The 22,107-nt window shown below is 55.0% G+C and overlaps 2 protein-coding genes across 2 annotated transcripts; both read right to left on the bottom strand.

Moving 5' to 3' along the window:
* Window positions 1–1,057: 1,057 nt before the first annotated feature.
* Window positions 1,058–6,270, bottom strand: LOC124991785 (2'-5'-oligoadenylate synthase 3-like). Its single transcript, XM_047562570.1, has 3 exons — window positions 5,934–6,270; window positions 4,053–4,335; window positions 1,058–2,710 (listed from the first exon to the last, which is right to left on the bottom strand). Exons 1-3 carry the CDS (start codon window positions 6,114–6,116, stop codon window positions 2,448–2,450), a joined length of 729 nt encoding a protein of 242 aa, XP_047418526.1. The 5' UTR covers window positions 6,117–6,270; the 3' UTR covers window positions 1,058–2,447.
* A 7,202-nt stretch (window positions 6,271–13,472) lies between these two features.
* Window positions 13,473–21,041, bottom strand: LOC124991784 (2'-5'-oligoadenylate synthase 1-like). The gene is made up of 6 exons (XM_047562569.1): window positions 20,613–21,041; window positions 18,779–19,064; window positions 17,141–17,325; window positions 15,927–16,159; window positions 15,062–15,215; window positions 13,473–13,920 (listed from the first exon to the last, which is right to left on the bottom strand). Exons 1-6 carry the CDS (start codon window positions 20,976–20,978, stop codon window positions 13,879–13,881), a joined length of 1,266 nt encoding a protein of 421 aa, XP_047418525.1. The 5' UTR covers window positions 20,979–21,041; the 3' UTR covers window positions 13,473–13,878.
* Between the last annotated feature and the right edge of the window lie 1,066 nt (window positions 21,042–22,107).

Here is a 22,107-nt window from a genome sequence, read left to right on the forward strand (position 1 = left end):
CTGTGTGACCTGGGGCAGATGAATTTCCGTCTCTGAGCCTCAGTTTTCTCATTTGGATATGAGCATAACCGTGCTGACTTTGATGGACTGCTGTGGAGATGAACTCGGAACCATGGTTCTGAACCCTGGCCGAGTATTAAGATCCCAACATGCAAGGACCATTGCTGGGAAGTCTGTTATACCCTGTGCTTTAGCAATTCCGTTCCTAGGTGTACATCCATTAGACGCATGTGCATCAAGACACATACAAGACTGTTTATAACAGCCATATTTTTGATAGCTTCCAACTGAAAGTCCTCCAGCTCGCCATCTTCAATAAAATGGATTTCATACTGTCATAAGTTCCTGCAGTGGAATACTATACAGCAATGTAAAAGAATGAATTCAACTAAATGGATGGCTCTCAGTGACTTAATGTTAAGAAAGAGAAACCTGGCACAAAAGGACATCGTGCAGGATTCTATTCCAATCAGATTTAAAACCAGGGAAAAGTGTCCTGATGAAAATCAGAATGGATTTATCTTTGTTGTGTCTCTGACTAGGAGGGGCTCACTGGGGTGCTGGAAGTACTGTCATCCTGGGTGGTGGTTTCACAGACATGTGCCCTTAATAGATGCTCATCAGCGTGTTCCTGTTCTACGTCAGCAGAGCAGACCCACGCACACCAAGTGGCCGAGGTATTGTTAGATTTTGTACAAGTGCCCCCAGTAACCCCAGGGTCATCTGAGGCAGAACCCCGTTCCATTCTTGTTCGTCAGCTCTGTGAGGCTCAGGGAAGGAGCGCAGGTGACAGGTGTTAGGACGCACCTGGGTCGTCCCAGCTGTCCCCGCAGGAACGTCCCGACGGCAGGGTCCTCGAAGCCGTAGTTGACGGTCCAGAAAACACAGAGCTGCTGGTGCCGCTGGATCAAGCCCAGGACGGTCCGCAGCCCCTGGGCCAGGCTGAAGGCGTCCTTCCCGCAGCCCTGCTCCCAGGCGAAGATGGTCAGCAGCTCCAGGGCGTAGACGGGGGGCAGCGGGCCGCCCTGGGCCGCCTCCTGGAACCCCTGTAGGAGGGATGGAGCGCTGGCAGGTAGGAGGGGTGGGGGCAGCTCCCAGGACGTGGCTGGGGCTTGTCCCCAGGCCGGGGCCCTGCAGGCTGAGCCTGGGACAGGAGCGGGACGGGTCCACACCTCTCCAAGAGCACCTGACACTTCTCCCAGGGACTAGGGGTCACCAGAAAGGAGCCAGCAGGACCTGGAACTGTCTGTCCCCCAAACACAGGCGAGGCGGATCTGGGGTGCTGGCCAGATGGCTGAGGGCAGAGATGGGACAGCTGGGACTCAAGGAGGGCGCCAGGTCGCCATCTGGAGCGGGGTGGGCGGCCGTCAGGTCTCTGTCCGTCCCTGGCCCCGGGGCCCATCCGGACACATGACGTCCGTTCCTGCACCGTGTATCTGGGGCTCCGTGTTCCGGGGAGTGGTCAGCTCCTCACCGTGGCCAGAGTCCCAGCTTCTGGGCTGGCAGGGCAGCTCGAGCGGGGACGCTCTGGCTTCCTAGGTGACCTGCCTGGCTAGCGGCCCCAGCAGCCCTGCTCCTCCGCCACCATCTCTCTGGGGTATGATAAACAAGCCGGGGTGCACATGTGCCCAGCACCCAGATCATGCTGGACCCTCTAGCACCTGGGCAGGCTGGCTAGTTGGCCCTATGAAAGCACCAGGCTGTGAGCGTTTCCTGTCCCTGAAGAATCCTATTGATGTGGGAAGAACCCGAGAAAGACGGATGCACCCTTCATGAACAAGCAGAGGAAGAAGCCCAGAGGAGGTTAGGAAGTTGCCCAGGGTCACACAGCAAATCAGTCTCAGAGCCAGAACTGGAATCAGGACTTCCTCACATCCAGACCTGCCTATGATGAGTCGTCCGATGGGACCCAGGTATGTGGTTCAAGATTTGGGGGAACTTGTCCCTCGTTTCCAGGCACAAGTGGGGCACACCTCCTTCCATTCACCGGAGTTTATCAATAAGCATGAACGGGGCAGATGGGGGTTCCCGAGGCTGGGACAGGAAGCGTACAAACTCCTCATTACCTTATGTCATATATAAAACTTTCCAGACCAGACAAAGCCCTAAATGTGAAAAACGAACCTTTTGGAAGGCAACATGGAGAGTCATTTTAGGAAATCAAGATAAGGAAAGACTTAAGACACAGAAAGAACAAGTAATTTAAGAAAAAGGATGAATACATCTGATTGCATTTGAATACTTTCACTAACAAATGACCTTTAAGCAAAGCAAAAATACAAGTCACAGACTAGGAAGACCCATTCGCCCTCTATCAAGTAAATAAGAATTAGCATCCACAATATAGAAAGAGCTTCAACGAATCAACAACAAGAAGACAACCACAAAAGTATAAAAGAACAAAGGACATGAACAGGCACTTTCCAGAAAGAGGCCATAAAGGGTCATTAAAAATAAGAAAAGATATCCAGTATTAGGAAACATGAACAAAGACGTCCAGTATCTGGAGCCAGGACCCTGGCTGGCAGCTTCACCTGGCGGAACCAGTGTTTCACCAGCAGGATCAGCTTCTTCAGTTTGACTGGGCGAGTGTTCACGAAGTTCCTCCGAAGCTCTGCAAAGCAGGCCGCGTGCTCGCCGTCCCGGACGCCACTGTCGAGGAGGGTGGCGTAGACTGCAGGCTTGGGTTTGAGTCCAGAGCTGAGCTTCCCTGGGGACAGAAGGCCCTGAGTTAGGAGGGGCTCTTCCTGGGCCCTGGGTGTGGGAGGGGAGGTGGCAGCACGGGCATCGGGGGGCTGGGAAGGGAGCCGAGGAAGACCTGCCCTCCAGGGTGTAGAGGGAGCCCCCTCTGCCCACCTGGACCTGGAGCCCCTGGGGCCCCGCCGACCCAAACGGTGAGACAGAGCTGCCTCCAGCCAGTCAGGAGTCCCGAAACCCGCCCGGCCTGTCCTCCCTCGGCTGGCTCCTCAGGGGTTCATGAACCAGTGCCCCAGGAGAGGAGACGTTATGGCAGAAAGAAGTAAGGCAAGGGGTCCGGTTCCCCAGCCGCGGCCGAGCACGGGGCAGAAGGGCTCACACGTATCCCCACCGCAACCCTACGAGGCAAGTCCGGGTCCTCATCCAACTTTACAGCTGGGGAAACCGAGGCATGGAGGCTCCACGCTCTGCTCAAGTCACACCGCCGGCAAGCAGGGTCCGAACTCGGAACCAGCAGGCGTTTCCAGGCAGGGTGTGCCTTTTCCTTGGCGCCCTGCACGCCATCCAAGGGACGTGGCTTGGAAAAAGTAAACACTCTCCCAATCCCTTAGGTGGCTGCTGCCCTTTACTTGCTGGGTGGCTTTGGATGAGTTAATGTATGTCTCTGTGCCTTGGTTTTCCCAAGAAGATGGATCAGTACAGCCCTCAGAGGTCAGTTGTGGGGCGTAAGAGGGAACCACGTCAAGCCCTGAGCATGGCGACGCATTGGTAAGGAGTGGTCACTGTGGGGAACGTGTGCGGGGTACGGCGGGTGGTGCGGGGTTGGCCCTGCGCATGCACACGTTCTGCACCTGCGGATCCGGCCCTCAGGGATCACAGACATCTGACATCAAATCGCAGGGTGCTGACGCTCCCGGCTGCTTTTCCACGCCCTCCACCCCCAACATCACGGTGTGTACAGCCGTTGCCAAGCAACAGGGGCTGCCGTAAGACGCGCACTGTCTTAGGCGTGGTAAGTAACCCAGAGGTGGTTCCGGGCGTGCAGGGAGCTGGGCACCGTGGCGCCCATCTGTGGCCCCAGCTGCCAGGGAGGCTAAAGAGGGAGAGGCCCAAGTCCCTGAGTTCGAGGCCAGCCTGGGCAACACCGTGAGTCCCTGTCCCCCCAAATAAAGATATAGAGGAGAACGGGGCTCCAGAACCAGTTCCCCACGCAGACGAGGGGGAGTGCCAGGCGTAAGATTCAGAGAGGGACAGAGCCCTGCCCAGGTCGACCAGCAAGGTGGTGGCTGGGCCAGACCGGGATGACCTGTCTCCATCCTGGGGTCCTCCCCGCCCTGGGGTGGACCGCGCCTCACCCAGGACGTCAAAGGCCGGCACCAGTGTGACGTCCATCCAGTTTTCCCGGTCGTCAGATGCCATCTGGAACTGCAGGACCCCGGCCGCGTTCTGCTGGGGACGCTGCAGGTGCAGGCCAGGCATGGGCTCTGGCCACCATGCGTCCAGCAGCGCCAGTATCTCCCTGAGGATCTCCGCGCGGCGGGCCCTCTGGTCCTGGTAGCTTTCGAAGCAGTCGAGGAAGATGACGAGTTCAGAATCACAGCCGCCCCTGAGAGCCGTGCCCCGGCCGTAGGCCCCTTCCTGCGGAGGAAACAGTCCCGGGGAATTCTCCACTCTCCCAGGCGGTGTCCGCCTGCCCTGCGGGGCGGCTGGGCTGGGTGGAGACTGTGGCCATCCAGTTCCAGGCATTTGAAGCCACAAGGATGGGGCCAGGACAGCCAGGTCTGGTTTTTCAAAAGAAGCAGTTTTAACACATAAGGTCATGACGGTTTATGCCTGTGATCCCGAGACTCGGGAGGCTGAGGCAGGAGGATCACAAGTTGGAGGCCAGCCTCAGCAACTTAGCAAGACTCTGTCTCAAAATAGAAAATAAGAAGGGCTGGGGATGTGGCTCTGTGTTAAGCACCTCTGGGTTCAATCCCCAGTACCCCAAACAACTACTACGAAACCCCGGAAACTAGTGGGTCAAATCTGTGGTTTGCAGAACCCTCGCTCAGCCCTTTGCTGAGGATGGGTACAAAACTGTGGCGTGATTCATTGGATTTCTGAGCCCTTTCTGATCAGTGTCTCTGCACAGTTTCCAGCCTGAGGACGTGGGGAGGAAACTCCCAAGCCTCTGCTCCGTCCTGGCATCTGACACCTGACATCTTGCTTCCCACTGCAGGGGACAGGATGTGGTGACACGCCCGTGGCAGAGGCCCGGAGGGTGCAGTGAGTTGCCAGCCAGTAAATGGCAAGAACCAGGCTGGCGCCCTGGAGGAGCGAGCTCCCACCCGGAGCCCCCGCTCCCGCTTCCCGGCCCCAAGCCGGCAGAAGCAGGGCCTGCCTGACGGGAGACCTGGGCTCTAAGCTCTTGTTGTGAGGACTTTCTGACCTGTGCAAAGGAAGAGGGGAACTTCCTGCACCCGCCTTTCCTCTTGGTGTGATCCCTCACCTTTCCTGGGCACGTCTAAAATAGCGGGTCCCAAGACTAGGCAGTTGTGTCCGGGGGGACGTTTGGCAATGACTGGAAACATTTTGGTGGGGGTGACCGGGCAGGGGGCCCCTCTGGGGGTCATCATCCAGAAGCCCCAGGCTCATCCCATACAGCCCAATCCAGCCCTTTCTGGGGGAATGGCATCCCCCGGCCAGGGGCTGGACTAGGGAATTGACGTCCACAGCTGCCTCTTATCTCACTAAATCTTCCCGGTGAGCGACACTTAGATCGCCCCACCTTACAGATGAGAAAAAGAGGCTCAGCGAGGTGAGGTCACTTGCTGAGGACACTCGGCTAAGGTGTGGTGGGGCCGGGATTAAAACTCTGGATTCCTCGTCCAGGCTGAGGCAGGAGGATCGTGAGCTCAAAGCAGCCTCAGCGACTTAGTGAGGCCCTAAGCAACTCAGCGAGACCCTGTCTCTAAATAAATATTTAAAAAGGGCTGGGGAGGTGGCTCAGTGGTTCAGTGGTTAAGCGCCCCTGAGTTCAATCCCTGGTACCCCCAATAAAATAAAAATAAAAATAAAAAATAAAATAAAATTTAATTTAATTTAAAAATAAATAAAATGAAAGCAGCCACCCGCAGGGCGTGCTCCGTGTCCTCAGGACGCTGAGTCCGGGCTCAGCTGGCAGGAGGGTCATTCAGAGGCGCCAGGAGCGGCGAAGGCCCCCAGCACCCGGGTCGCCCGGGCCGGCCGCTCACCTTGATGGTCCTCCGCACCCGCAGCGCCGGCCCCGCGCCTCCTCGGCGGCCCCCGCGCTCCCTGAGGGCGGCGTCCAGGGAGCCCAGCGCGCGCCGCGCGGCCCCCACGAACTCGGGCGACGGCTGCAGGCGGCGGGCCACCAGGCTGTCGAGCGCGGCGGCCGCGGTGCCGTACACGTCCATGCCGCCTGGCTTCGCGTCCCGCCCGGCCCGCGGGGCTCGGAGAGGCGCAGGGCGGGTCCCAGATCACCGGCGCTGCTCAGCCGTGGCGACTCTCTTTGTTTCGGTTTCGTTTCTTGGTTTTCCTCCTCCTCCTCCTCCTGCTCTGCGTCCTCCTCCTGCTCTGCGACCTCCTCCTCCTCTCCGTCCTCCTGCTCTGCGTCCTCCTCCTGCTCTGCGTCCTCCTCTCTGCCCTCCTCTCCATCCTCCTCCTCTGCGTCCTCCTCCTGGTCCCCTGCACCCTCCTCTCCCTGGTCTCACTTTCGTTTCCTCCTGCAGCGCCCGGGCTCCCTGCTCCTTGTTGAGCTTCTTGCTGGACGTGGTTGCTGCCTTGCTGGGCAACCCGGGCACCACGGGAACCGGGATCCCCGGGACCCTGCGGCGCTTCCTCACCTGCTTGCCAATTGCAGAGGCCGCGCCGGGTCCGCGCACCCGACACTGGACAGAGGAATGTGTGCTGGTCCTCAAGCCGGGAAACCGGTCTGCAGGCCGGAGATCCGTGACAAATGCCCAAGGACGCAACTCCACCCTGGCAGTCAGGAGATCCTCGTTCTTGCTACTCTGCTTTGCTGTGCAGCCCCCTGTGAGACACTTAGCTTCTCTGGGCCTGGGTTTTGTTATCTGTCAGGTGGAGGTAATATGCCCACACGGTGGCTCAGGCCTTTTAGCTCAGCGACTCTGGAGGCTGAGGCAGGAGGATGGCATGTTGGAGGTCAACCTGAATAACTTGGAGAGACCCTGTCTCAAAATAAGAAGGGTGGCGTTATAGCTCAGGGGTTAAGCGTCCCTGAGTTCAAATCCCAGTACCACACACAAAAATAAATAAATATGTGATAAAAACAATAAATAAAATTAAATAATAAAAAAGAATAATGCAAGGCAAGTGTTTCAGATTTTAAAAAGGAAGGGATGTGGAGTCAGATGGACTTGGGTTTGAGCTGGTCCCTGTCTGTACAACCTTGTGCAAATTACTGGTCTCTTCTGAGTCTGTTTCCTCATCCATAAAAATGGGATTATATCCTATTACTAGATGGCAGGCATTGTCCTAAATACTTGATATTTAATCCTCATAGAAACCCTCTGTGGACTGGGTGTGGTGGCACACACCTATAATCCCAACAGCTCGGGAGGCTGAGGCAGGAGGATCACAAGTTCAAAACCAGCCTCAGTAATTTAGTAAGGCCCTCTAGCAACGAATGGAGACCCTGTCTTAAAGTAAAAAGGGGGATGTGAGTCAGTGGTTAAGTGCTCCTGGGTTCAATCCTCAGTACCAAAAATGCTATGTGGGGCTGGGATGTAGCTCAGTGGTAGAACTGCTGCTTGCCTAGCAATAGCAAGGCCCTGGGTTCAGTCCCCAGCACAGGAAGGAAGGAAGAAAAGAAACAAAAAGGAAAGAAACTCCATGAGATAGGCAGTATGGTCACCTTCATTTGAGAGATAAGAAATGGAGGAACAGAGAGGTCTAGTAATCCACCCAGTGTCACACAGCTGATACTTGGCAGAGAAGGGTTTGAACCCAGGCAGTCTGGTTCTGGATTCCTTGCTGCTGAACTCCTTGCTCTGCTGCCTCCCCAGGCTGTTACATGGGGTGAAACCACGAATGTAAGGTCCCTGGCAAGCACCAGGGTAGTGGTTAAGCATAAATGGAAGCCCTGAAGGTCACCGTGGTGCTCTGGGCTGTGGTCTACCCAGGACTATCAGCAGGTGGTTCCTGGCAGCTCGACCCGGGTCTCACTGCAGGCAGCGGCCGGTCCTGCTCGTTCTTTGTGGTGTGTGGTGCGGATGGTCAGGGCAGGCCAGAGACCCGAGTCGAGACTGCAGAAATAAGGAGCCCGGGTCAGCAGCTCAGCCTGTGGCTGGCAGGGGGACCTGGCTGTGTCTCAGTTACAAGGTGCCCTGTTTCTTTCTTTTTTTTTTTTTTTTTTTCCAGATTTACTCTGTAAGAAGTCACATCAGGCTCCCAAGATCAAACCGATGTGGCAGTGCAGCTTGTCAGGAGCCAAAGGGGACCTGTCCTTCCTTGAAGCTGGGGTACTGGGTCACTGTAGCTGGAGCAGGGGCCCCGGGGAGCTGCAGTGGCCTGTGATGGCCAGCAGAGGGCGCTGTGCCAGAAGGGCTTCCTGGGAGGTGTCTCTCAGTTCTTACCCCGAGGACCTCAAAAGATGACTTTAGTTGGAAATGGGGTTTTTACAGAAGTAACCAAGTTAAAATAAGGTCATTAGGGTGGGTCCTAATCCAAAACCACTGGTGTCCCTCAAAGAAGGAAACCTAGACAGAGACACCCGCACCAAGGGAGAAATCACGTGACTCTGGAGGCAGCGATCCAGGGGATACACCTACCAGCCACAGAGCCGCTGCCTCCAGAAGTCGGAGGCTGGAACAGACTCCTCCAGCCAACCTGCCCACACCCTGACCTTGGGTTTCCAGCTGTGAGACCAGATTTCTGTTGTTTAAAGGTCCCACGTGGTCACTTTGCTTCAGTAGTCCTAGGAAGCCCTGCAACCTCCTGCCAGCCTCTAACTGACTGCTGACCCTTCCCCTCACCTCCCACGGCTTGCTGAGTCTCTTTTGGTTTTCAAATGCTCCATGCATGTTGCCACCCCAGGGCCTTTGCACGGCTGTGCCCTCCGTGGTGCATGTTCTTCCTGATTCAGTTCACTGACACTCTACACTCTTCTGCCCTTGACCTCTCCTGGGGCCTCTGGAGCTGGGCTGGCTGCCCCACCGATCCTCCCACAGGCTCCTGTTATTGCATTTATTAGACACCTAATAAATGATGAGGCAATTTATCAGATAATCATATTTATTAGATATCTATTAGATATCTAATAAAGAGTGAAGTGGAGCTCTAATAGATAGTGCTCACGGCTTCAGCTGTGAGGCATTGGCCCTGACCACTCTCCCGGTCACCTTTGCCTCCCCCGCCCGGCCCCCAGGACATGGCCCAGAGCAGGACCTTGATAAAGTTTCTGAACGGTGGTGATTGTAAGCTCCATCTTTAAGGATAAGCTGTGCGTGGGGAGCTGACCCAGAGTCATTCCGCAGTTGCTCTTTAAATCCTCTGCAGATGCTCAGGGCTGTCCTTGCTCCTGCATGACAGAGGACACCCCTGTCTCCCTGAGGGGTCAAGGGACCGGTCCAGGACGACAGTCCAGAGGAAGAGTTAGGTGCTGGGCGGAGCCTGGGCGGAGCCTGGGCGGCCTGCCGGCTGCGGGGCGGGGATTGTGGGAGGAGAAGGGGCCTCTGGCAGGGCCGCCCAGGGGCGAAGGCTGCAGCACCTCAAACCTGGCCCGGCTGAGCTGGGAGCTGGACACAGGCAGAGGGCGCGGGTGGCGGTTTCCCTGCCAGGCGCTCTCAGCGCGTCCTGAGTGAGCTCTGCCCTCCTCTCTACGGGCTGAACATTAACTCTCGCCTGTTGGTTTGTGGGGCCCTGGACGCAGGCTGGGCCCTTCTCCTGGAGACGCAGACACGTCCCGCTCGGGCATCTTGCTTCGCCTCCCACAGTGTTGGCCAGCCTCACGCACACGTGCTCTCTGTGAAAGCCAGTGCCCCAGAGCTTCCTGTAAACTGAGTCCTACAGATTGACTCGTGAATGTCCCTCAAAGGCCCGTGTGTTAGAAGCTCGGTTCCCAGGACGGTGCTGTGGGAGGTGGTGGAGTTGTGGGGTCTGGTGGTTCTTGGTTCCCTGGGGGAATGGCCTCGAAGGCAACACTGGGATCCCAGGCTCTTCCTCGTCTCTTCTGCTCCCTGACCACGAGGAGAGCCATTTTATACCTTCATGGGCTTCAGTCCAAAGCAACAGCCAATCAACGATGAACTGGAACCCCCCAAACTGTGAGCTGAGCTTGCACGTTTTCTCTCTCTGATTATCTCGGGTATTTTGTCACAGTGCTGGGAGCTGACACGGGAACTCCTGGATTTGCACAGATTATCTGAGCTTAGCTGAGCCAAAGGCATCTCGAAAACACATTTTTGAAAGAAAAAAATTATTTCTTGTGATTATACAAATCATACCAGATCAGTGCCAGGAAAAAAAAAAAAAAAAACTTCAGAAAATTCAGAAAGTTGTAAAGATGACTTAGAATGCTGCGACCAAATATTGAAAACCTTTAAGTCTTCCAGGAACCACTATCCCCAAATGAAATGAGAGAAAACATACTAAGCACAGTCGCAGCGAAACAAATACCTGGGGATAAGTATCACAAAGACACGAAAGATAATCTGTAGGGAAAAAGAGAAAGCTTCCTTACGGTCGTTAGACTAAAACAGATAGAAAGACAGAGCGAGTTCATGGAGCGTTAGAATTCTCAATATTATATAATGGCATCCTCCCTAAGCTAGTGTGTGTGCTTCCTCGTGTTTGGGGCAGAAGGGCACAAGTTGGCTATAATGTGAACATCGAAACAGAACAGCCGGGAGGAGTCATGACTTGAGAAACAGAGAGTGGAGTGTTCTGAGGACGTGAGGAATGGCCAGGCACAGTAGTGAAGTGAGGCCGGGTCAGCCCCAGCGGAAGAGGACAGAGTCCCCTGGCTGGCAGGTGGGTGGGCTCTGGGGGCATGTCCAAGGTGGTCCTGCAGAGAGAACGTCACCCCCACACGCTGCCGGGGATGGCTACCTCGTGCCATGTAACAGGACGTGCGGAAGGGGCCTGGGCTCTGGGTGTCATAGCCATGAAGTCATCGCCAAGACCAACGTCACAAAGCGTCCCCCTGATTTTCTTCTGGGAGTTTTACTTTCGGGCCAGTGTGTCCGAGTCTTTATTCCATTTTGAGGTGACTTTGGTGTTCGGTGTGAGATAAGGGGTCAATTCCAGTCTTTTGCCTGTGGAAACCCAGTTTTCCCAGCACCGTTCCCTGAAGAGCCCCCGTTGGCCACCTGGTCAAAAATCAGCGGACCCCTGGGAGCCAATCATGCTAACAGCCTTTCGCACGGCAAAGGAAACCGTCGGCAGAGCGGAAAGCGACCTAGAGAAGAAGAAAATATCTGTAAACCACAGATCCGACGAAGAGCTAATCTCCAAAAGGCGTCGGAAATCCCACACATCAATACCAACAGCCAAAACGAACACGGCGGTTCAAAATGGCCTCGGGGCTTGAGTAGACATTTCTCAGAAGACAACTGCTGAATGTCACTAATCATGGGGAAATGCAAATGGAAATCGCAAGGCGACTGAGGATGACCGTTTTGGGAAAGGTAACCGCGTTGGAAGGAGGTGGAGAAAGCGGAACTCCGGCCCAAGCTCAGAACCCAGAGTGGTGTCATGGCCGTGGGAAACGGACAGAGCTGCCTCCGCTGCAGGACCCGGTGACAGGGCTCGGCGGAGCCAGGGGTGCGCCCGGGGTGACTGCAGAGGGGGACGGGCTGAGGGGGACTTTCCCAAGATGCAGGACGTCATGACACCCGTGTGGCCTGAACGTGGGGACGGCTCCGAGAATCATAGGAAGTTGTGGAAAAGCTGGAGATTCTGGAGCTGCCCCGGCAGATGGCAGAGGAGGCCGGGCAGCTCGGGAGGGGCGCCCAGGGCTGGACGTATTGCTGGGTGAGTCCAGAAACTCCCCTGGGGACCCAGAGGAATGTGCTGCAGGGAGGGACACTGTGTCTGTAAGGGTCTCCATGGTGTCCTTCTGGGAAGGACTTGGCTTGGTGATGGTGGAGGGGACGATAGGACCCCGGGACCATGGCGGAGGCAGGTGCCATGGGTACTCTGGGTGGTGAGGCAGGGGCCTGCAGGAATCCTGGCCCCGGAGAGTTGTGGATGAGGTCACTGCCACGTGGTGTCCTTGGGGCTCCAGCACCCGGAAGGAGACCCTCCAATATGGGCCATTAGAAGAACCACGGTCACCATCCAATGCAAGGTCACAGCCCCTGACCTGGCCGTTGGACCTGAGCCTGTTTTGAACCCATTGACTGAAGAGGATGCAGGGTCCCCTGGCGACAGGACCCCATGAGCCCTTTCTGCTAATGGACCCAAAGCCACTCAGTCAGCACAGGGTACACTGGAAAAGAGGGCCTGCGGCCACTTCAAAGACCGTGGGGACCATCCTAAGATAAAAGACCCCTGGCCATCCTAGCCCACCCCCCAGGCCCCAAGGAGTACGTGGTGGTCAAGTCCACGTGTGGCCAGGAGCAGTGGGCGTTGTTTCTGGACACACCTCTCTGGGCGTAACTGCAGGGTGTTTCCAGAAGAGACCAGCACGGAAGTCAGGAGACTGGCCTCCTCCTACCGTGGAGCACGGATAGATCCAGAAGGCAGAGTGGCTGAGCGGCTCTGGTTGAGCTGGGACTTCCCTCCAGCATCCGTGCTTCTGGTTCCCGGGGTCTCCAGAGAAGGGAACCATGGGAATTCAGCGTGGGACCCGCAGGGGCCGTGCAGCAGTGTTAAGAGACTCAAGCTCAGAGGCAGAAGGGTTAGGCTGCTGGCCCTCAGATCCTCAGGGTCCTGTGTTTATCACATGAAGAAAAATGACAAGCACCCAACAGGGCTTCCGGGGCATTCCGTGCTGGCACCTGCGGAGAGGAGAACTGTGGTCAGCCACTCTGGTGACCAGGGACCCAGGCAATAGGGGCTCTGGTTCCTCTGTGTTTGCATGTGAGCCTGGAGCAGCTGTGGTTATGGAAGCTTTATGTTCTGGAGTCTTATAAATGAAAAGCCACTTCTTGGTGCCAAGGACAGCGTGATGACATGGCGGCGTGCGTGGGCGGAGTCTACCACTGAGCCCAGGGACTCAGCGCCAGGGCAGGGCCGTCCTCCGCAGGCACAGCGCAAGCCACGCACGCCTGTCATTTTTACGTTTTCCAGTAACTGCCTTAAAAAAGTACAAAAGATGAAGTTCCTTTGGGTTTAACTCACTGTATCTAAAAAGGGTCGCTTCAACACACCACCCATTTCTAAAACCATTGTCAAGAACTCGACATTCCTTTTCTTTCTTTCTTTGTGCAAGGTCTTAAAACCTGGCTGCAATTTCAGTGCTCAGCAGCCACATGTGGCCAGCGGCTCCTGTGTTAGATAGGAAAGTTCTAGAAATTCTCCCGAGCCGTGCTCCGGGATGAACCAAGCACACTCGTCTCAGGATTATTTATAATAGGAAAACGGGAAGGATCTGAAACCATGGAGCATCAAGGTGTCAACTCCAGGGGAACAGGGATTTTCGTCTGCTTTGTGGCTGTTTCCCCCAGCCTCGACCTGTGTCTGGCCCAGTAAGCGTGCAAAAATAAGATTTTTCTGGTTGAACTGATGATCCATACAGTCACGCACGGGCATCTGTGCTTCTTGGCTCTGGGTCTTCAAGTTACTGAACACACAAGACGTTTGCTGGTATTTTCATTTATTGTTATTGATAATCGAACACAACATTCCCACCAGGGCACCCAGGTGGAAGTCAAGGCTGAGTTCCACTCTCTTGTCCAAAGCTCCCCCGGCATCTCAGAGGAAGCCGGCAGGGGCTGAGGAGGGCCGAGGGGCGCAGCCGGCGACCGCCAGCCTGCAGGGCGCGGGCGGTGGGGCCACAGGCCTGGATTCTGATCCCGGCGGGGGCGGGGCCTCGCCTTCTGCGGGTCCAGAGCTGCACCTGGAAATGGGCGACCCTGGAGCTGCCTCCCCTCAGCCGCACGGGGGTCACAGGAGAGTGTACGTCCAGCCCTGGTCATCCCGGAGAGTGGACCCTGGCTGGCATGTGTACGGGCTCGGAGGGAAATCGGCGTCTCCAGAGGTGCTGAGGTAGGGCTACGGCTGAAGCGGCCGGGGTCTCCTGCTGTCCGCTGCGGGCTGCAACGGGGACACACGCGGTCACATCAGGGAGCCCGCCTTCCTGCCTTGGAACTGGGGGTCAGTGACGGTGAACATTGTGACTGGCCACCTGGACCCCCTTCAAGGAAGAACTGGCAAGTCCCAGAAGCCGGGAAGGTGTTGGTCCTGGTGGTGCTCACGCGGAACCCTGCACGCTAAACTGTCCCCACGTCTCTCCCTGGGGAACCCCCTGCGACATCACCAGTCCCCTAGCGTCTGAAGGTCCCCCTACCTGCCAGTGGAGAAATTCAAGTTCAGGTCCCTCTGCCCCTACTGAGCACTGCGTTTCAGCCCAAGTCGCCCCGAGGCTGAGCCTCCCATATGCCAGATGATAAGAAGGCCGTTTAGCCCAATGACCTGAGCACCAGCTCTGGAGTCCACAGGGTGTGTGTGTGTGTGTGTGTGTGTGTGTGTGTGTGTGTGTTTGGTACTGAGGATTGAACCCAAGGGTGCTTTAACCACTGAGCCACATCCCCAGCCCTTTTTTTATTTTTTATTTAGAGACCAGGTCTTGCTAAGTTGCTCAGGGCCTCACTAAGTTGCCGAGGCTGACTTTGAGCTTGCGATCCTCCTGCCTCAGCCTCCTGAGCCGCTGGGATGACAGGCGTGTGCCACCGCACCTGGCAACCACAGAGTTTTAATCCCAGCCCCGCCTCTCCTTAACTGAGTGTCCTCGAGCAAGTGACCTCACCTCTCTGAGTCTCTTCTTCTCATCTGTAAGTTGGGGCGACAGTAAGTGTAGCTCACGGAATCACCGTGAAGGTTTAATGAGATCACCTGTACTAAAGGGCTGGGGATGGAGCCTGAGCCGCAAACCGACACTGGGTAGGTGGCGCTAGTATGTTTATCGCTGCTCGGGAGGAATGAACTCTAGTGAGGGTGGTGGCAATCCCAGGAACTCTGGGGTTGGGGCCAAAATAAGCCAGAGCTGGCGCTCAGTCAGCAACTCCTTGAGCATGGGGGCCCTTTAACAGGAGGTCATGTCTTGACACCGGTCTTGACCTCTTGCTAAAGGTCACCCGTATTCACAGAGCCACCCAGGTCGCCCAGCCACATGGAGAATCTTGAAGCTCTGTGGAAGGGTGGGGACGGGCCACGGGCAGGAAGCGGAAGGTCTCACCGGCACGTCCCAAGAGCCCACTGGGGAGCCATCCCATTTCCTAAAGCAAGGCGACTTCAGCCAGGCCCTGGCCTCCTGTGCCAGCCGCCACCAGCCTTCTGCACTGCCACCTCCCACGTTTCCTGTAGGGTCAGCCGGGTCCAGAATCACAGGCCTGAGAAGAAACATTTGGAAATGGATGGTGAGGAGCCGGGGTGCCGTCCAGAGAGCCCAGGTGCTCCTGCCAGGGCTGACAGCAGCCAGGGACAAGCTGGAACTCGGGCAGAAGGAGGGACCCAGCGGGGCACGGCCCCTCCCCAGGCAGAGGCACGAGGAAGGGGACCCTGGCCCACAGGCCCGGGTTCAAACCCCGCCTATGCCCTCGGGGCCTGCCGTGCCCACCTCACTCCACCTCTCCCTGCCTCAGTTTCCTCATCTGTGCCTTGGGGAGAAGATGAACTCAGACGCCTGGAGCGCTCAGCCCGCAGCTGCGACCTAACAGAGGGTTTGTCCAGGTCAGCAGCACGTGAGGAGCGTGGCTCCGGTGTTGGGACTAGTGAGCCTCAGCAACCTCTCCACTCCCGGCAGTGGTTACCATGATTGCTGCCGCCATTGTTATTTCAGTTTTGATTCCAGTTTTTCTTTGTTCACTTTTGGTTCAAGTTTTACCATTTTCGTTTGGGTTCTGGACAGACTCCGAACCTCAATTAATCGGTCTGTTGAAAAGGGGAGCAGAGGACCTGCATAACAGGACTGAGGGTCACTGTCCAAACAACAGGCAGCCTAGCCGAGTGCCCAGCACAGTGACTGGCCCTAGGAGATGCTCGGTCAATGTGGATCCCTCCTCACTGCCGCGGGGAGAGCTAAGCCACGTGGAGACAGGTACCTGGGCTTCTTGAGCTGCTTGTTCAGGTAGGCTCCAATAACGGGGTCTTCAAAGGTGTAATATGCTGTCCAGTAGATGCAAAGCTGCTGGTAGTTTATGACCAAGTTCAAGACGGTCTGAAATCCCTGGGCCGTGCTGAACTCAAATTCTCCACTCCCACGCTCCCACGCATAGACTGTGAGCAGCTCCAGGGCATACTGGGGTGGCAGTGGCTTTCCAAGCTTCTCCTTACACTGAGAAGAAGAGCACAGTCAAATATGGTGGATCCAGCTTTTGTGTTAAGTCATGGGCTAAATCCTACCTGCCATTTGTTTTTGTAAATAAAGTTTTATTGGCACATAGCCACGCCTATTCGTCCATACATAGCCAAATCTGCTTTCATGCTCCAAGGACAGAGTTGAGTGTTTGTGACAGAGATCATGTCATCAGCAAAGTCTAAAATATTAACTATCTGACTCTTTATAGCAAAAGGGCACTGAGCCCTGATTCGAATCTGAGCTCTGAATTCTTACTGCTGAGGATTTGAATCCATCATCGGACTCTGGCAGATTGTTTAGATTCTCGGAGCCTCGTTTTGGATTTCACAAGTACATTGGCCAGCATGTAGGTAACCAGGCACGCAAGCAAATAAGACACCAAAAGTGATGACCACGGAGAAACAAGAGACATGGTCATAAATATGCACAGCCTTAAATATTGAAGGATTGAACCCAGAGACTTTAAAATAAGTAGGGATATCATGTTCAAAGGAATAAAAGCTTGAAATATTAGGGAATTAGAAGCTATAAAAAGCACCATGGCAGATTTGAAAAAAAAAAAGAAACAAATTTAGGACAAAAATGACAACTAACAACTCCAAATTAGACACAGCTAGAGAGAAAATCAATGAATCAGAAGGTAGATTAGGAGAAAGCATCCAGAAATAAGCCTGGAAAGACCTTCTTCCCTCCATCTCCCCTCCACCTCTCTTTCTTCTCTCTCCCCTCTTCCCTTCCCTTTATTTCCCTTCACCTGCCCCTCCCCCTTCTCCTCCTTGTTTTCTAGATAATTATTTTATTTCTTTATATGCGGTGCTGAGGATGGGACCCAGTGCCTCACACCTGCCACTGAGCTACAGCCCCAGCGCCTCCTCCTCTGTTTTTAACTCCCTTCTTTCTCTGCCTCTCTTTCCTCCTCCTTGTCCAGACCACAGTGGCCGGGCAAGATGGCCATACCAGCTGGTACCAGTGCTTGACCAGGCGGATGAGGCTCTTGAGCTTGGTGGGACGCTGCTTCAGGAAGGCTCGCTGGAGCTCTGTGAAGCAGGTGGAGAACTCGCCCTCCGCGTCCAGGGAGCTGCACTCCCGGATGAGCCGGGCGTAGATCTGGGGGTCGGGTCTGTAGTCTCTGGTGATCTGACCTGTAGAGTGACATCCATGAGTTCAAGGTGTCGGTCCTTCTCTCAGGTTCTTTGGGGCTCGCTGTGGGGTTCGGTGGGAAGGAGAGTGGTTTTCCTTACAGCAAGCCTCGTTCCAGAGGTAGTCCCACCTCTTTGGAGCAGCAACAGCCCGTATATATGACGGTGGCCCCGTAGGATTACAATGGAGCCGAAAAATTTCTGTCACCTAGTGATGTCATAGCCACCGCGAAGCCCTCGTACAGAATGTCACCCAAGGGTCTATGACCGTGCCATTGGCAATACACCTACCGGCTGCCAGTCACAATACTTGACAGCAGTAAGTGCTGATGTCACTGCTTGATGCACTGGCCGGGCTGGACGTTCTGCTCTCCTGGACGCTGCGCTCACTCCTGCTCTCCTTTCCAGGATCGAGTGGGAACATGGCCACACCCCATGGCCCGCGTGGACCGCACCCCCTGACTGCCTGCCTTCCTCCTCTCCCGCTGTCCTGACCTCACGTGCTGTGGCTCAGCCTGGCTCTAGAAGCAATCGGCCGGCCCGGTGACCCAGACAAAGGGGTGGAGACGCGCGCACAGTGTGTGGGGTAGGCGAGCCGGTGGGTCCGTGTAGGGCACACAGTGACCGCCACCAGCAGAGGACCGCCTGGGGCGCTACTTCTCTGGACGTGTCCCTCTTGCAAAATGAACCACCCATCTGGTTCGTGTGTTTGTTGCCAGGTTGCAGGACAGAGTCTCCGGCCCATTCATGGCCATGGCGCACAGTAGGTGCTTGTGGGTGATTCGTGCTTGCGTGGTTGGTGGGTGCCTCCCTCCTCCAGCCGACTGCCAGCCTTCTCACGCAGACCTGGTCCCATCCTGTCCCCGCTTGCTGGAGACCTGCCCACATCTGCCCCAGGCCAAGAGGAATCCCTGGCAGTCCCCTGTGTGACCACAGTGGCAGTTCGGGCTGCTGTGCTGCCCTCCAACATCTAAAATAAATGTTCCATGAACACCTACGGTGCTTGATGTAAGAGCTTAATTATCATTTAATTCTTAGCAGGGCACGGTGGCACATGCCTGTTATCTCAGTGACTCAGGAGGCTGAGGCAGGAGGATTGCAAATTTGAGGCCAGCCTCAGCCACCTAGTGAGGCTCTCAGCAACCTCGTGAGACCCTCAGTGGTTAAGTGCCCCGAGTTCAAGATGCAACCCACACACTTTGCCACACACAGAACCTGTAAGCTTTTCAGATGACCTTGAAGAAACACCTGTCCCCCAGTTGTGCCCGTTTGCTAGTAAAACCTCCCTTCTGCCATGGGTTGTGGTCTTATTTGTTCACCTGTCCCAGGGGAAGTTCCCAAACCTCCCCACAGCCTGCAGCCTCAGAGCAACACCCTGAGACTGCAGCTCAGAAAGAGAGGCAAAGAAGATGGAGGAGGGAGACTGAGGCCCTGGGGGCTGGGAGCGCTCACCCACCCAGGACATCGAAAGCCGGCAGCACATCAAACTCCACCTCCTCCTTGAGCTGCCGGGAACTTAGCACGAAGCTGAGCACTCGGGGGTTGGGCCACTGTGAAGTCTGGATGTGAAACGTCACGTCAAACCTCTCTCTTTGAAACGCCTCCAGTTGTCTCCTAATTTCTGTGATGAACTCTCCCCGGCGGCGTAACTGATCCTGGAAACTGGTGAGATTTACGAGGAAGACCACCAGGTCAGCATCAGATCGGCCTTTGAGGGTAGTGCCTTTGCCTGAGGAGCCACCCTAAAAAACACAACAAGAGTGACACTTAGTGAGAAGAGCCTCCCTAAATAAAGAGCTAAGCACAATCACTAACAATCGAGCACTAGCGGTGGTTCAGAGGGCATTACGGATCTTCACTTCTACAATGCTCACAATGACTCTATGAATTTGATACTATTTTTTTTCCTTTTACAAATGGGGAAATATGCTTGGTGAGATTATATATCAGCACCATCACCCAACTGGAAGGCGGCAAAGATGCCAGCCAAGCCCTGGGTGCTTTATTGCAGTGTCTGTTCTTTGCTCCCTTGTCCTTTATTATCTTTTATTGTTATACACCTGTATTAATCAGCTTTGCATCACTGGGACCAAGATGCCTGTCGGAAACAGATTAGAAAAGGGAAGTGTATTTTGGCTCATTGTTTCAGAGGTTTAGTCCTTAGTGGGCTGACTCCATTGTTCTGGGCCCAAGCAGAGGCAGGACCTCATGGCAGAGGGGTGGGGCAGAGGGAGAAAGGGGCTTGGGGAAGGTGAACCCCTCCAGGGCATGTCCCCAGTGCCCCACCTACTTACAATTAACACCCAAGTCGCCCATTCATCCAGGATGGACAGATTAGGGCACGACTCTCACAACCCGCCCACTTCACCTCTGACCTCTCCTGCATTAACACAGGAGTTTGGAGGGACACCTCGCATCCAGACCACAACAACACCCCCAACTGGCTCACGCTGCTTTGCACACATTATTTTCCCTAATCGGTATGGTCCTATGAGATGAGGAAATTGGGGCACAGAGAAGTTAAGCAACTTGCTCAAGGTCTCACAGCTCCTGAGACGGTAGAAATGATGGATCCCCAGCCTGGCCACTCATCAGCAAATTGTTTATCAGAGCCGGGCCTTGGTTTCCCCATCTCTGAAATGGACATAACCTGGGACAGAGGCTCATGAACTTCACCCAGGATACTTCCTAACAATACAGATGCAGGACCCCACTCCAGAGTTGATTTTAACGGGCTGTGGTGTGATCTGTGATGTGGAAAAATCAGAAAGGACCAGCCTCAAAACCCTCAGTCCTCCTGGCTCAGTGCACACCCCGGGCTCCCTGGTTTCTCAGCTCAGCCTTTATCCCTCTGCCTGTGGCTCCGGGCTGTTGGTTTCCTTTCCCTGGAAGGGAGGAGCTCTGCGTTTCTGTTTAGCAAATTCACGCCCAGGAAGTTCCAGCCCAGAGGTCTTTTTTGGCGGGATTGTTGTTGAACATTTCTTTGGCAGCTCTCCATGATTTTTTCCTTAGGACCGTGTTTGCAAGAGCAAAAAAAGACAAAAGCCAGGCGGGGAGAAGATCGCCCGGGACCCTAAAACCCCCAATCCACGGCCACTGCCAACAATGGGGGGAGCTTTTCAGATGTTTTTCTGTTCCACAGACACACATACACACATGCAGCTCTTTCTTGCTTGCTTTTTAAATGGTATCATGCTATGTTCTCTCTCTCTCCCTCTCGCCTCTCTCCCTCTCTTGGAATTCTTACCCCTGCAGCCACCCCTCCCCTGGACAGGCAGGGCGGGGCTCACCTTGACCACCTTCGACACCCGCACAGAGTGGGAAGAGACTCGGAAACACCTTTCCTTTAAGAAGCTGCAGATGAGATCGATGGCTCTCCTGACTTCCCTGCGGAACTGCGTGTCCGGCAGGAGGTGGTCTTCGATGAACTTGTCCAGGTGTGAGGCAGACGTGCTTCTGAGCTCCATGGCGTGGCGGGCGCAGGGCGGGTGGAGGCAGATCGGCCTCCGGGAGGTCAGCTCAGCCTTTATCCCTTCTGCCTGTGGCTCCGGGCTGTTGGTTTCCTTTCCCTGGAAGGGAGGAGCTCTGCGTTTCTGTTTAGCAAATTCACACCCAGGAAGTTCCAGCCCAGAGGTGCCCCGGCTCCTCCTCCACATCTACAAGTCCCCGTGTCCCCCGACCAGCAGCCTGTGGGTCTTCAAATTCTGAAATGTCGCTTTTAAACTCCCGGCCAAGAGAAACCACTTCTTAAAACAGAAGCAGGGTGTCCTTCCTGGTCTTTTTTGGCGGGATTGTTGTTGAACATTTCTTTGGCAGCTCTCCATGATTTTTTCCTTAGGGCCGTGTTTGCAAAAGCAAAAAAAGACAAAAGCCAGGCGGGGAGAAGATCGCCCGGGACCCTAAAACCCCCAACCCACGGCCACTGCCAACAATGGGGGGAGCTTTTCAGATGTTTTTCTGTTACACAGACACACATACACACATGCAGCTCTTTCTTGCTTGCTTTTTAAATGGTATCATGCTATATTCTCTCTCTCTCCCTCTCTCCCTCTCTCTCTCTCTCTCTCTCTCTCTCTCTCTCTCTCTACTGGCAATTGAACCCAGGAGTGCTCCGCCCCTAGACCACATCCCCAGCCCTTTTTATTTTGAGGCAGGGTCTTGCTAAGTTGCCCAGGCTGGCTTTGAACTGGTGATCCTCCTGGCCTGAGTCCCTCAAAAAGAGTCAAATGCTTCACTCTTTAGTTTTTTTCCCTCTGCACTGTCATCGTGAAATTAAGAAAAATCAACTTGAAAAACGCCTTCTTGGTGCATTACGGTCGTACGTCACAGTAGGTCTCCGCGTTACCTATTCGTACAGGCAGGGGACTCAGATCCGGGGACCTCATTCCTCAGGATCAGACTCGCCGCGGGTGTGGGCAGTTCTGAGTCTGGCCAAACGTGCACAGTCAGGCCTCCTGGGTTTTGCCATCGCACAGGACGGTCCTCCTGCCCTAAACCCCCGCCCTGCGGAGCCCATTCAGTTTTTCTTCTCATCCAAGGCCTGCGTTCAATGCCGAGTTGAGATTTCTCTCTAAGCACCACTTGCACGTGCTCTGGTAGGTTTTTATCATTTTCATTTTATTCAAAGTATTTTTAAACCTCTCTTGAGGCTTCTCGCGCGCCCCCCGCTCGTGTGATATAGAAACTCCAACGTGGAATGTTGGAGTTTTATTTTGGAGTTCCTTGGCTCTCTTTCTTTGATTGGGTTCTCCTTTCATTCCATCGTGGTAAAAAGGGGTTCGTTGT

This window comes from Sciurus carolinensis, chromosome 8 (genome assembly GCF_902686445.1).
Source record: "Sciurus carolinensis chromosome 8, mSciCar1.2, whole genome shotgun sequence".
NCBI lineage: Eukaryota > Metazoa > Chordata > Mammalia > Rodentia > Sciuridae > Sciurus > Sciurus carolinensis.

Bases quoted from the DNA above. Each gene is read 5' to 3' on its own strand.
- LOC124991785 (XM_047562570.1), bottom strand. From the start codon at position 6,116: ATGGACGTGTACGGCACCGCGGCCGCCGCGCTCGACAGCCTGGTGGCC. The intron at 4,336-5,933 runs GTGAGCGGCCGG...TTTCCTCCGCAG, and splicing joins GGGTGCGGAGGACCATCAAG to GAAGGGGCCTACGGCCGGGG. The intron at 2,711-4,052 runs GTGAGGCGCGGT...TTCTGTCCCCAG, and splicing joins GCCGGCCTTTGACGTCCTGG to GGAAGCTCAGCTCTGGACTC.
- LOC124991784 (XM_047562569.1), bottom strand. From the start codon at position 20,978: ATGTGGAGGAGGAGCCGGGGCACCTCTGGGCTGGAACTTCCTGGGTGT. The intron at 19,065-20,612 runs GTGAGCCCCGCC...TGTGTTTTTTAG, and splicing joins GGGTGTCGAAGGTGGTCAAG to GGTGGCTCCTCAGGCAAAGG. The intron at 16,160-17,140 runs GTATGGCCATCT...TCTTCTTCTCAG, and splicing joins TCAAGCACTGGTACCAGCTG to TGTAAGGAGAAGCTTGGAAA.